The following is a 14,084-nucleotide window of genomic DNA, read 5'->3' as shown; positions in this document are numbered from 1 at the left end:
CAATACTAGATTAGGGATAATTGGTATTGTTATTAATCCTTTGTTTTAATCGCAACGGGAGTTGGGTTTTGACGGATTTGAATAAATCAATTGAGGGTTTGCAGTTCATCACGGGAGTAGTTGAATGGATGATTAGGAAGTTAGAGTAATGTGCTTAAGGTCTTTAATTTACATGATTCCACGGAAGTAGGCTTGATTGTGATTAGAGAAGCCATTGATAACTCGGGAGAGACCATTGGTATTATTCATGGATTACTTTTCCTCTTTAATCAATTGAATTATGTGTTAGGGGTAGAACAACTATTGCATTAATTGTATTCGTGGTGATGCTTGATCTTGGATGTTTTTAGCATTGATTTGTCATGTTGTTTTGATTTAATCGTTTTAATTAGTTCTTTAGTTATTGATTCTCATTCATTTGATTTGGTTACTTGTTTAGTAATTGCTTGAGTCTGTTTAATTAGTTGAACCATAGTCTCTTGGGATCCGACCCTTGCTTGCCCGTCTACATAGTAGTGGTCTAGTTAGGTTTATTTTTGTTAGGTACGCGACACGCCTATCAAAATTTTGGCGCCGTTGCCGGGGACTAACGGTTTCATTCTAGTTATTTGTGATTCGTTTTACTAAGCATATATTTTGTTGCTTCGGCTATTGTTCCTTGTGTCTTTGATCTCCCGTTTTAGTTTCTTTGTTGCATGCAAACTCGAAGTTCAGGTTCAGATGATTTAACACCTTTTGATTCTGAGATCGAAGCTACTGCAAGAAGACGAAGAGGTAGAAGAAGGAGAAATCGAAATATAAGAAACATGGGCGACCCAGGAACAAAATCTCCTTTGGAGTATGGTATTCCGGATACAACAACCGGATTTCTCTCCAGTATTGTTAGACCACCTGTCACCGCTCAGAGTTTTGAGTTGAAGCCCCAATTCATACAGTTCATCTCCAATGATTCTTTTGCGGGCTCATCAAATGATTGCCCTGTGACTCACATTGATAGTTTCTTGGAGAAGTGTGACACTATGAAGCTCAACGGTGTCATTGATGATGCTATTAGACTACGCCTTTTCCCTTTTTCACTAAGGGATAGGGCAAGGGAGTGGCTACGAGATGAAGGTATTGGTTCCTTTGATACGTGGGACAAGCTTGCTAAGGCCTTCCTAGTAAAATTCTTGGGGAAAGAGAAAACCACGAAATTAAGGAACGAGCTATCTACCTTTCATTAATCTAATGACGAATCCTTATATGAGTCATGGAGAAGGTTTAAGAGATTTCAGAATGTAGGGAATAGTTTCAAGCCTTTAAAATCCCACTAGCTTGAACCCCACTGTGATCATACACTAAAGTACGGTGGCGTCCAAAAGGGAAGAAGATAGAGCAAAAGAGTCGCCAACAAGTTTTTAAGGAACTTGTAAACCGTTCACGAGGTGAAGGTTACACCCCTTAACGATCCAAGAGATCGTCAACTCCATAAGGTCATGAACCAAATAAGGGTTCGGGGATGATGGTACAAATCCAACCTAAAAGAGATTGAACCTGCCCTAATAATAGGCCTCTACTTTATTCTGCTCGTATTCATGTGCGCTTTCTGATTAACATACAATCAATAGGATTAACCCTAAACCTGTTTAATCTATGTTGGTTGAATTTAATGCACAAATAAACTATTATTGGCGATCACTTGAATTATAATCACAATTAACCCTAAACAAGATTATTAATTATCTTATTAAACGTGATTACAAGTACCAATTCCCTTTAAACATGCAATAAAGGTGATCAAGCAATAAAGAATAAATAAGCATCAAGCAACATAATCAATAATAATAATAATAATCAACAATATTCATGTTAAAGCATAATAAACATAGCAAGATCCTAGGCATGATACTAACAAGATTAATAACAAACCCTAGCATGTCACTAAGCAATAAAAATCAAATCTTTAACCCTAACATGATACTAACAATCATAAATATTAGGAAGAACATAGGAAGCATCGTACTTTTAATCATACTTGATATTAAAGTTACCCTAGACATGATACTAGGAATATCATAACAATCTAAGCATGATTTCTACATCATAATATCAATAAAACCATTAAAGTACTTACTTGGATGCCTCGTATCTCTTTCTAATAACAAAATACACACGTTAGTAACTTCAAGGAAAATAATAATCAAAACAATTAAATTAAATAATTGAAATAGAGATTTGGGACCAAACCCTCAGAAATTAAACCTTTCACGTCTAGGGCGAAGGCAACTTCGAATATGGCTAAGTGTTTCTAGATCTTGTGAATGCGGAATTTTGTATTTGAGAAAAGGCTAGTTTAGAAAAAGAGAGAGAGAGAGAATAATCAAGAAAATCTTGATGAGAGTTCCTGAATGAAAAGAGATGATGATTGAAAACGGAGTTTTTGATACAATATTTATAGAGAAAATTAGCCAAAAAAGATAATTTAACAAAACAGAGTCTGAAGACCACAAAAACACATTGGCGCCAGCCCTGGCTAGTTGGCGCCAGGACCAGTGGCTAGCGCCAGGCGCCAATGCTGGCGTCTGGCGCCAAGCCTGGTTCCAGGCGCCAAGGCCTGGGGTTGGACGCCAAAGTGGTTTTCAACGCGTTTTCGAAAATCTGATAAACTTACCGTACTGGAAGATAAAATAATATAATTTCCATCGAAAATGCTATTTGATCTTGATTAAAACTCTGAAGAGTCCTAATTGAATTAAGAATGAAAAGAACCTTCTAGAATGTTCTAGAAGACTAAAACCATTCCTAATTACATTAGGAATGATAAATTATATTAGGCCCTCCCCTAGATCATAGGGCCGTACTTAAAGCTCAAACCGGGCCCAGTTTAGTAAATTGGCCATAACTTCCTCAACATTCATCGGAATTGGGCTTATAATATATCGTTGGAAAGGTCTTTGCAAGCCCCATCCAACTACACCACTATTGGACCCATATCATGGACCAATCAAACTGGATTGGCTGTTTTCTTAAAATAAAGTTTTCAAAATCAGAGAGAAGAAAAAAGAAATAAAACTTTCCGCAACACTAGACCTTTCCACACTTTCGTTTCATTCGATTATGATTCGACGTGAAAGGCACTCATCACTGGGTTTGGTTTTGGGGAGACACAAATGGGTGTCTACATAGAGACAATGCCCCCACCATGGTATTCCAGAGTGGATCTTGATCCAAACGTTCTATAATGGTTTGACCCATGAGTTTCGCATATACATTGATGCTGCGTCTGGAGGTTCTATCATGACGAAGAACCCAACCGATGCAAAGGATTTGATTGAGAAGATGGCGGCTAATGATAATTACCATCCAAGGGGAAGAAATGTTATCAACACCGGTAATAAACAAGATGTTGATGCGCTATCCATGTTGACTAGTTCTGTGCAGGCACTAACTCATAAAGGCAATCAACTCCAAGCTGAGTCCCCTCGACCCTCGATGGAAACTTATCAGATGTGTGGATTGCAAGGCCATACTACACGGGAGTGTCAACCTAATTATGATGGAATGACAATTGAGCAGGCTAATGATTTTTATACCACAACCTCCACAAGGCCGTTTGATGAAGGGTGGAGAAATCATCAAGGGCTCTCATATATGAACAATCAGGCTCAAGTGAATCCTCAACCACCACCTACTTTTCAAGCAAGGGCACCTTTGAATCATCAATCCACACAACTACCACCACCCCAAACCTCAAAATTTGATCTTGAATTAATTATGAAAGTTTTTACTACCTCCCAAATTCAACAACAAGAGCTTATATCAAGGAAATTTGAGCTACAAGCAAAGCAAAATGAGTACTTTGAAAACTCAATCCAATTGCTCACCGCTCAAAATAAGAGGATAGAGACTCATCTTTATCAAATTTCACAGCAAGTGAGTCATCTAACAACTCTTCAAGATCAAGCAAAAGTCCAGACGAAACAATGCAATGCAATTTTCGTGAAGAGTGATGAATTGTTTATGGGTGGATTAGAAGAAAAAGTGTGCAATATGAAGTCAAGAACTGAGAAGCATGAGAGAGAAGGTTCCAAATATGTTGCTCCACAAGCATATGAGGAGCCGATGCCTTTCTCGCAAAGGTTATCAAAAGATGTGCTCGATACGCATTTTGGGAAGTATTCTGAGACTCTTAAGAAGGTATATGCTACCATTCCTTTTTCCAATCTTGTATTTCAAATGCCTCAATTTGCAAATTTTGTGAAAGGAATTCTAGATCATGATCATAATGATAAGAAATTATAAAGTTTTGTAGTAAAGAAGAAATGTTCTGATCTTTTACATGATAGCTTACCACCTAAATTGCATGATCCTGGTAGTTTTATTATCCCTTGTAGATAAACGAAACATATTTTGATAGGGTCTTGTGTTATTTAGGGGCTAGTGTTAATTTAATGCCTTCTTCAGTGTATGACAAACTAGGTTTGAAAAACCTTAAACCCTCTCCTATATCTCTTCATATGGCTGATAGAACTGTTAGACTCCCTAAGGGTGTAGTTGAAGATGTATTAGTTGGGATTGGTGAACTTGTTTTTCCTGTTGAATTTGTTGTAGTGGATATGAAAGAAGACCATAAGATCCCACTCATCTTTGGTCGCCCTTTTCTTGCTACAAGTCAAGCTTTAATAAATGTTCCTAAAGGACAAGTGACCATTAGAGCTCAGGATAAACAAGTTGTGTTTAAGCTTTTCAATGACCATAATTTTACTTTTGATGGTGGTACTTGTTTGAGAATTGATGCTACTAACCCTTTGGTTAATAAGTGTGTTTCTAATAGAAATCATGTGCGCAAAAAAGACAATATTCCACCACAGTACATGATGGGTTTAGCTACATCAAAATAAGCTCGGATACAAAGCACATCAACTCTAATTTGAAGGAGTCGTTTGGAGGTGGATATATTTATGAGAAATACCATAGAGTATCTTCTCTGTGTGGTGACCCAGGTTGAGCTACTAAAGAGGGGTAGAGCTAAAGACCTTAAACAAGTGCTAAATGGGAGGCAACCCATTCTGTTTTTGTTATTTATTTTATTTTCCCTTTATTTAATTTTTTTTTAGTGTCTTGGGGTTATGATGCGACGTTATTTTGAGGGCGGTCCCAGATCCGCCCTTAGGTATGATCCCTCCTCTACCAGTAGGGCCTAGTTTTCTTTTTCCCTTGCTTGTTGTTATTTGATATATGTTCAGATTGAGGACAATGTGAAGTTTAGCTTGTTGTTACTTTATAAATCATGACATGAATAGCTAGTAAACTACTTCTCTGTGCCCCTATCCTTGATGATTTAAAGGTTTTTGGCTTGATTTTGATTGAAAGACTTGCAATGCGGATTAAATGATCATGATCTGATTTTGGATTGTCTTGGCCTAATGGAAATCAACTTTGCGCAACTGTGTATGAATCTGGAGCTTGACTGTGTTAACTGTGAGGCTTGAGCCTTTATTACTTATTTATTTGTGTTAGTTCCTGGTGTGACATTGATCTTAGTTTTGTCTTGAGACTCTTAGTAGTATGTCATGATACATTGCACATGCACGATGAGGAAGACGAAGGCCATGTTCAATTCATTAGGTAGCCTCCAGATGAATTTAGAAACGTTTGTCCCCTTCTTGCTTACCCATGTTGTAGCCTTGTCCATGTTTTTCATCTAAGTCACAAAATTAACCTATCGGCCCCAATTAGTAACTTATCCCAAGTCTAGCTTGGGGGAGCCATCTATCTTGGTGTTCTCTATGGTTTGTGATGATGTTTTGGAGAAGATTAATTTAAAGCTTGAAGGTTCTTGAAATTTTTGCTATATGATCTATTTTTTAGCTCTTATAGTTTGTTAAAAAAAAAGAAAAAAAAAAGAAAAAAGAAAAAAAAGAAAGAAAAAAATTTCAGCTTCTTGAAGGATAAATAAAATAGCTTCAACAATAAGAATAGTGTGATGAATTGATTATGTAGGGTGAATAAGGTGGTAGTTGCTCTTAATTCAAGTTGTGTTTGGAGTGTGTATTCTTGTGAATTAGTTCGATGGGATTTTGATTTGTATTGTTCATTTTTGATGGATTCCCTGAGGGACTATATTTGCCTACATTTTCCAAATTTTTCCTACCCATTTTCACCCGGCCAACATTACAAGCTTGAAAAAAAAGACCTTCTGACCTTCGTGCATAGTATTGTGTTCATGTGAAACGAGTCTTTTGTCAAAATGCTGGAGTATTTGTCACATTTCGAGTCGACATTTGACTAGGTTGAGCGACATCATCACCCTTTAAACACGCGAGTGTTGTGAGAATGGGGGGTTATCATTATTAGTGGGGATGGAGAGAGATCGGGCTCATTTTTAGCTCGCCACATAAAATTGTGCGGAGTGACCACTAAGTGAGAAATTCTAGTCATCGATTCCTTATGTGTACATGGTTGACTCTGTTTGATGGCCATTCAGGTTGATTGATAGTCTGAATGAGGTGATTGGTTGGCTAAGATGCTTGTGTGTCCGATTTCGATTTTAAGTATGGTATTTTCAAATGTATTATGGGGTGAAGTATGTTTATTTGGTTGTTGCTAGTCATTGATTGTCTTGCTTGAGGGAAAGCAAGAAGTTAGCTTGGGGGAATTTGATGTAAACATTCTATACCATATTTTACCCTCATTTTATAGTTATTTCCATATGGTTTTTGAGCTCTACGGAGCTATTTCTCGCTAATACTCTCTTCTCTAGTGAGGCTTGGTCTATTTAATTGATTTTATAGGCACCTGAAGATTTTCGGATGATTTGAACTTGTTTTGGATAGCTATGAGAGCTTATCAAGATGGAGAAGAATTTTACCCGTGTCCGCCCTGGAGGGCAACATTGCCCTGGCAGCTAGAGCGAAGAAGGAAAGAAGAGAAGTCATGAGAAAGAAGTGAAGAGTCCAACTTCAATCCGCCCGGACCGGGCGGACAAAAGCACTGCATATGAAGGATTTATCAAGGGGATAAGGTCGATTTTTCTTCGCGCACCCGACCGGGCAGCCTTGCCCGGTCAGACCGGGCGGAGTGTTGAAGACCGCGTTTTCCTATTTTTTCGGGTTTTCTTAATTAAGGGATATAAATACCCTTTGTAAACCCCGAATTAACATACTTAGTTATTATTTTATAGATTTTAAACCTTCATTAGAACCCTAATATTCTCTCTAGATCTAGATTAATTTGCACTTTCAAGTTTTGATCTTTGTTCATCAACAATTGGTACTTTTCTTCATTCAAGCAATTGGTATTCATCTTTATTTCTTCTTTTACTTTTAATTGATTATTAATCATGTTTTATTCATTGATTATTGTTTTTGCATTCATTAATATGTGTGAGTAGTTTCTTTATTCCAAGATATATCAGAACCCGAATATAATTGATGCATGAATTACTTCTTTAAATTCTCTAATAATTATTGTAATTGATTATGCTTATGCCAATACTATATTAGGGATAATTGGTATTGTTATTAATCCTTTGTTTTAATCGCAACGGGAGTTGAGTTTTGACGGATTTAAATAAATCAATTAAGGGTTTGCAGTTCATCACGGGAGTAGTTGAATGGATGATTAGGAAGTTAGAGTAATGTGCTTAAGGTCTTTAATTTACATGATTCCACGGAAGTAGGCTTGATTGTGATTAGAGAAGCCATTGATAACTCGGGAGAGACCATTGGTATTATTCATGGATTACTTTTCCTCTTTAATCAATTGAATTATGTGTTAGGGGTAGAACGACTATTGCATTAATTGTATTCGTGGTGATGCTTGATCTTGGATGTTTTTAGCATTGATTTGTCATATTGTTTTGATTTAATCGTTTTAATTAGTTCTTTAGTTATTGATTCTCATTCATTTGATTTGGTTACTTGCCTAGTAATTGCTTGAGTCTATTTAATTAGTTGAACCATAGTCTCTTGGGATTCGACCCTTGCTTGCCCGTCTACATAGTAATGGTCTAGTTAGGTTTATTTTTGTTAGGTACGCGACACACCTATCACAGCCGCTGTCGGGGCTGCTGCAGCCCCTGCCTGGGCTGTTGCAGCCTTGGCAGGAGGCTGCCGGGGCTACTGTGGCCTCGGTGCGGGCTTCGCTGTTCCGGCAGCGAGGGCGGCTCCCTCGGGTGTTCCGGTTTGGCGGAAGTTGCGTATTTTTTTTAAAAAAAATTGAGCAATTTTCTTTTTTTTTTTTAAAAAAAAAAAAAAAAAAAAAAAACTCGGCAAAATGGCTTTTCGCATGCCTATTTTCTTCATTTCTCAACTTATAAACTTATTCATTCTCAAACCATCTCATAATTACATATTTATAAGTGGTTGTCAAATTAAATTACATAAAAGAAGCTAAGTTCTAAGGTTTTGGGTCCAATTCATCAAAATAAAGCCATTTTGAGCCAAAAAGGCTTCTCACTTGCCTTTTTTCTTCATTTCTCAACTTATAAACTTATTCATTCTCAAACCATCTCATAATTACATATTTATAAGTGGTTGGCAGTTGAAATTACATAAAAATCGCTAAGTTCTAAGGTTTTGGGTCCAATTCATCAAAATAAAGCCATTTTGAGCCAAAAAGGCTTCTCACTTGCCTATTTTCTTCATTTCTCAACTTATAAACTTATTCATTCTCAAAACATTTCATAATTACATATGTATAAGTGATTGTGAGTTGAAATTTCATAAAAGAAGCAAAGTTCTAAGTTTTTTGGCCCATTTCATCAAAATAAAGCCATTTTGAGCCGAAATAGCTACTCACTTGCCTATTTTCTTCATTTCTCAACTTATAAACTTATTCATTCTCAAACCATCTCATAATTACATATTTATAAGTGATTGTGAGTTGAAATTGCATAAAAGAAGCTAAGTTCTAAGGTTTTGGGTCCAATTCATCAAAATAAAGCCATTTTGAGCCAAAATGGCTTCTCATTTGCCTATTTTCTTCATTTCTCAACCTATAAACTTATTCATTCTCAAACCATATCATAATTACATATTTATAAGTGATTGTGAGTTAAAATTACATAAAAGAAGCAAAGTTCTAAGGTTTTTGGTCCCATTTCATCAAAATAATGCCATTTTCTTCATTTCTCAACTTATAAACTTATTCTTTCTCAAACTATTTCAGATTTCGCATGGAAGCAAAACTTCAAAGAGAAAGAGGGTGGAGAAGCCTTAAAGCATTGATCAACCTAAGAAGAAGCTAAGTGGAAAAAGGTCCAAGAGTGAACAAGCATCGAAGTTGCACTCTTCGAAAGGTTCACCCATGCAACCTACTCCACTAGTTGAAGACATTGTTCTTCAATCGCTCTCTACTGACATGACCTTTCTTCACAACCGTGCTTGTCATTTGGTCGATCCCATGGAAGTTTCACTTCCTAAGGCAATGTTCCACTATGATGAGGATGCAGTTGCATGGATCAGCAAAGAAGATGTGAAGGAATTTCTACATGGTGCAAAGCTTAACATTTCCCTCATTCAAACATTCATGAGGTACTTCAATGCCCACATAATCTACACTTTTTTTCAAGTTATTCAAATTTATGGTGATTATCCTACATGTGATTAATTATTCAATGTTCATGCACGCAGAGCAGTACAGGAGCACTTAACTGAAACTGATTCTCCTTGTAAAGTTGGGTGGTTATGCCCCGAGTAGTTATCCACTACTAGAATCATAGGAAACCCCCATGACGTGTTGTACTATATTGAGCAAAGTATCAAGGAATCAGCGCGTGCGGGAGACAAGTTCATATTTTCCCCATGTTATAAAGAGTAAGTCTAACCATGTCAAATTCAATCGATTTGGCCTCATTATATGTTGACTCCTAAATATTAATTTGCTTGTCTATTGTGAACTTATGTAGGGAGCATTGGAGCCTCATGGTGATTTGTAATTCCAATAACACAATTTATCACCTTGATTCAGCTCGATCATCGGAGAAGTGGCTCGTAAAGTCTATATTGCAAAAGTAAATATATATATAGCTACCTAGTGATGATTATTGCTAATAATAACTAATTTAGTAGTCATACGACTAATCAAATTTGAATGTACTTTATTTACTACAGTGTTATGAAGAAGCTACATTGTCGTGCTCCAAAGGGTCCAACATGGAAGTCACCGTTGGTAATTTACATGATATTGTGATTATTTCAAAATCTATGTTAGTAAATATTTGCTAATTTCCTTTGCATGTTTCACTGATGTGATTTGTTTGTCATATGCTAGTGCGCACAACAAGATAATGGATTTGATTGTGCTTTGTATGTGATGAGATTCATGCTTGACATTGTGACTCATTGTACGGACACTAGATAGCTTGATGCGGTAAGTCCTAAAACTTAATGAACTGCTATATTGATGTGATTTCTATCCTTAGACACCTAATATTACCCAACATTGACATGTTATGAGAAATAAAAAGGTCATTTGACAAGAAAGGTAGAAAATGGGCTGAATAGAAGTCATATGGGCCATATTTTGGCCATTTTGTGTTAATATGCTCTTTTGATGTGACTTCTTTCCTTATACACCTATAACTAGATAATATTGACATGTTATGAGATAAATAAAGTTCATTTAATAAGAAATGTAGGAAATGGGCAAAGTAAAGTCATATAGGCCATATTCGAGCCATTTTGAGTAAAAAGCGTCATAAACCTTAATAAAATGCTCCTTTGATTCAATTTTAGGGCTTAGACACATAAAACTACCCAACATTGACATGTTATGAGAAAGAAATAGTTCATTTGATAAGTAATGTAGGAAATGGGCTACATAGAAGTCATATAGGTAATATTTGATAAAATACATATTGTTTTGCCTAATTAATTAATTCTAACATAATGTTTTTGTATTTCAAGTTTTTCAAGGTCCAAAAGGATGGTCCGTTGACAATCAAGGAGCTTAATGAAGTTCGTGACATGTTGCCGTATTTTATCACCTTCAACATGTAAATGACATTTTAATTGTAAATTATTTATGTTAACTTTTGAACTATATATATTATTATTCATTATATATTTACTTACTATCATTTGTATATGTATATATATATATATATATATATATATATATATATATATATATATATATATATATATATATATATATATATATATATATATATATATATATATATATATATATATATATATATGAATTCTTGTTTTTATTGTATTGCGTTTGGGAATATTTATATCTATATATATATATATATGAATTCTTGTTTTTAATATTATTTTTGTATCTTACTGTAATAATTAATAATATTATTATTATTAGTAATTATAATAATAATATTATTAATTATTTTATTTAATATAATTGTTGGAATTACAGGTTATTATTATTGCTGGAAACAGGTTTTTTTTAAAAAAATATTATTGCACGAAAATTGGGAAAAAAAAATAATAATTGAGTAAAAAGGTACTGGTTAACCGGTGCCAAAACTAGCTACCACCCAAAAAAAATGGCGGGAGACTATTTTAGGCACCGGTTAACCGATGCCCAAAACAGTTAAAGGCACCAGTTAACCGGTGCCAAATTGGGTATAGGGCACCGGTTTTGAACCGGTGCTAAAAAGGGGGGTATTTGGCACCTTCCACATAGAATGCGGTTCAACCGGTGCCTTAGACCGGGTTTGAACCGCTGCCAAAGCCCTTTTTCACCTAGTGCTTATTTTATTTTACTCACTCATGTAAGTTGAGATTGAGTTAAGGAAGTTTATTAGTGGATCTTATGCACCAAGGTAGTAATAGTGCAATTTTATGCAAAAAACTAGGCAATGAACCTTGATTAAAATAAATTATATGTGCTCACTAATTAATTCAAGAATGGAATGGAAGTATGTATTGTTTATTGTGATGTTTGTTCTTGATTGATTGATTGAAATCATCACAAGTAAAAATGTTAAATCACGTAAAGTGTAAGAGGATATGCACCAAAACTCTTGGAATGTATATACAGGGGTACATGACGCTGTACTTTCTTTTATTAATAATGCGTTGGACTTCCGTCACAAGTGTGACATAGTAGGTGCCAATTGGGGTAGCTCCTTAATTGGAAGCTTAATATTTTAATGGGCTATTTTTAAGGAAAGAAACTCGTTCAATGCGAAAGCTATTTATTAAAATTAATAGTGTTAGTTATGAGTCAAAGATAAGTTGACTTATGAATAGTATGGCGAGCAGGTTTTATTTATTGTTAGGCAGATCATATTAGTGGGGTGCATATGTACTCGGCTTTTGCTGATTCGTACTTTTGTGTTTGTGTTTGGCTTATCTTTGGATTGACCCTAATATGACCCATTTATATGGTGAGTAGAGGGATTGAAATAAAGAGAAAGTGACAGATACTTGAAGCAAGAAGAGCATGAAGGGAGAGAGTGCACAGAGTTATCTGTTATGCTCGATCTCTTAGTTTTATATTTTGAATTGTTGCTTATGATTTATGGATTAACATTGTTATGTTTTATTTTAGAGTTGGTTTTGGATGGGCCATGTTTATATTGGTTAGTTCCAACTTGTGGTTGTTTTAATTTACTTATGTTTTGAGGTTGTGAACTCAATTATTTATGTTGAAAAGTTGATTTTTAAGTTAGACTTTCGTTGTGTGACTTTGAAAATAGCTTTAGCCGTTATCATGGTGGTGGTAATATTTTGGTTATTTCCTAAAATGAGTTTTATTTAGAGTAAAAAGAGTATTAAAAGGAGGAAATTTCCAAGGTATTACATTGCGGGTCCTGTTAGAATCATCTCAATGTATAGTTTATCATTTCAATTATTATAATTTGTACTTATTGATAAGGGTTTTTCTACATGGTACCCCTGAGTTATTGGGTTTTCTACATTGTACCCTTCTAAATCCTAAGTTCTACAAGGTGCCCTTGAGTTTTTGGGTTTTTCTACATGGTACCCTTGAGTTGTAAATTAAATGACTCTAACTTAATTTGACTCAAACCGACACCATCTAAATGATCTATTTACCACTTCTATATTTATATTAGATGGAGGAATCACCAATCTTCATTATTCGCTATTTAGTGAAACTTTTGTATGATCATTTGAGATGGAAGGTAAGAACTTTTTTTTGCTCATACTTTAACTAAAAGAGCTTGTTTTAGAGGGACTCAAGTTGTTAGGTTTTTTATTTTATTTTATTTTATTATTATTATTTTATTATTTTTTTTTTTACAATAAACATGTTAGTTGTGTATTTGATGGTGCTAAATAAGTCGTTTAGGTGGTGTGAGTTTGAGTCAAATTAATTTAGAGCCATTTATATTACTACTCAAGGGTACCATATAGAACAATCTAAAAACTCAAGAGTATAATGTAAAATAAACTAATAACTCAAGGTCACCTTGTAGAAATCTGAATTTAGAAGGGTACAAGGTAGAAAACTCAAAAATTCAAGGGTACCATGTAGAAAAACCCTATTAATAATTACATACTATATGGACTTTTACACTATAGATTCACACAACCTCCTTTGAGCATCTTTGTGAATTATCTATACAAAAAAACTTAGTCATGTGGGATCTTGTTGGATTTGTCTCAACGTCTACTTTTCAAATATCAACTTTTTATAATTTTTACTTAACTATAATCAAAGATGTTAATGACCTAAGTATTGCATCGGCAAGTAGGGATGTTAGCGGGGCGAGTCAAGTAGGAGACCCGCCCCGGCTACCCTCGCCCCAATGGGGCGGAGATGGGTCTTAGTTTGGCGAGTGGTGGGGCGGGGATGGGGATAAAAACCATACCCGTCATGGGTGATGGGGCGAGGGTGGATTTTAAGTTGTACCCGCCCCACACCACTTCGTACCCGCCCCAGCCCCATCTCATACCCACATTTATATATATTTAAAAACAAAATTATATACTTTTATGCTATTTTATAAAATAATTACGTGAAATAAAATATTAATTATAATACTTTGTACTACACTTATATTATAAAAAAAAAATGTGTGTAATATTAAGGATTTTTTTATTGTAATCCGTATTAATTATGTTGAATTGTGTATTTGAAAGATGGATATTAAGTGGGTCTTG

The 14,084-nt window shown here is 35.1% G+C and overlaps 1 protein-coding gene across 1 annotated transcript; it reads left to right on the top strand.

Moving 5' to 3' along the window:
- Positions 1-806: 806 nt before the first annotated feature.
- LOC145628281 (uncharacterized) lies at positions 807-4,987 on the top strand. The gene is made up of 4 exons (XM_081680581.1): positions 807-1,113; positions 3,194-4,176; positions 4,374-4,709; positions 4,814-4,987. The coding sequence occupies exons 1-4, from the start codon at positions 807-809 to the stop codon at positions 4,985-4,987; spliced, it is 1,800 nt and encodes a 599-aa protein (XP_081536707.1).
- The last annotated feature ends 9,097 nt before the right edge of the window (positions 4,988-14,084 follow it).

The sequence above is a fragment of the Chenopodium album genome, chromosome 1, assembly GCF_948465745.1.
Source record: "Chenopodium album chromosome 1, dcCheAlbu1.1, whole genome shotgun sequence".
Classification (NCBI taxonomy): Eukaryota; Viridiplantae; Streptophyta; class Magnoliopsida; order Caryophyllales; family Amaranthaceae; genus Chenopodium; species Chenopodium album.
Note: the sequence above shows the minus strand (reverse complement) of the source record. Positions and strands in the feature narration are given on the sequence as shown.

What these genes read in the sequence shown, in the direction of transcription:
- LOC145628281 (XM_081680581.1), top strand. Translation starts at nt 807, where the DNA reads ATGGGCGACCCAGGAACAAAATCTCCTTTGGAGTATGGTATTCCGGAT. An exon ending in GGAGTGGCTACGAGATGAAG is followed by an intron (nt 1,114 to 3,193) that starts GTATTGGTTCCT and finishes ATGGTATTCCAG; the next exon opens with AGTGGATCTTGATCCAAACG. An exon ending in ATTCTGAGACTCTTAAGAAG is followed by an intron (nt 4,177 to 4,373) that starts GTATATGCTACC and finishes TATCCCTTGTAG; the next exon opens with ATAAACGAAACATATTTTGA.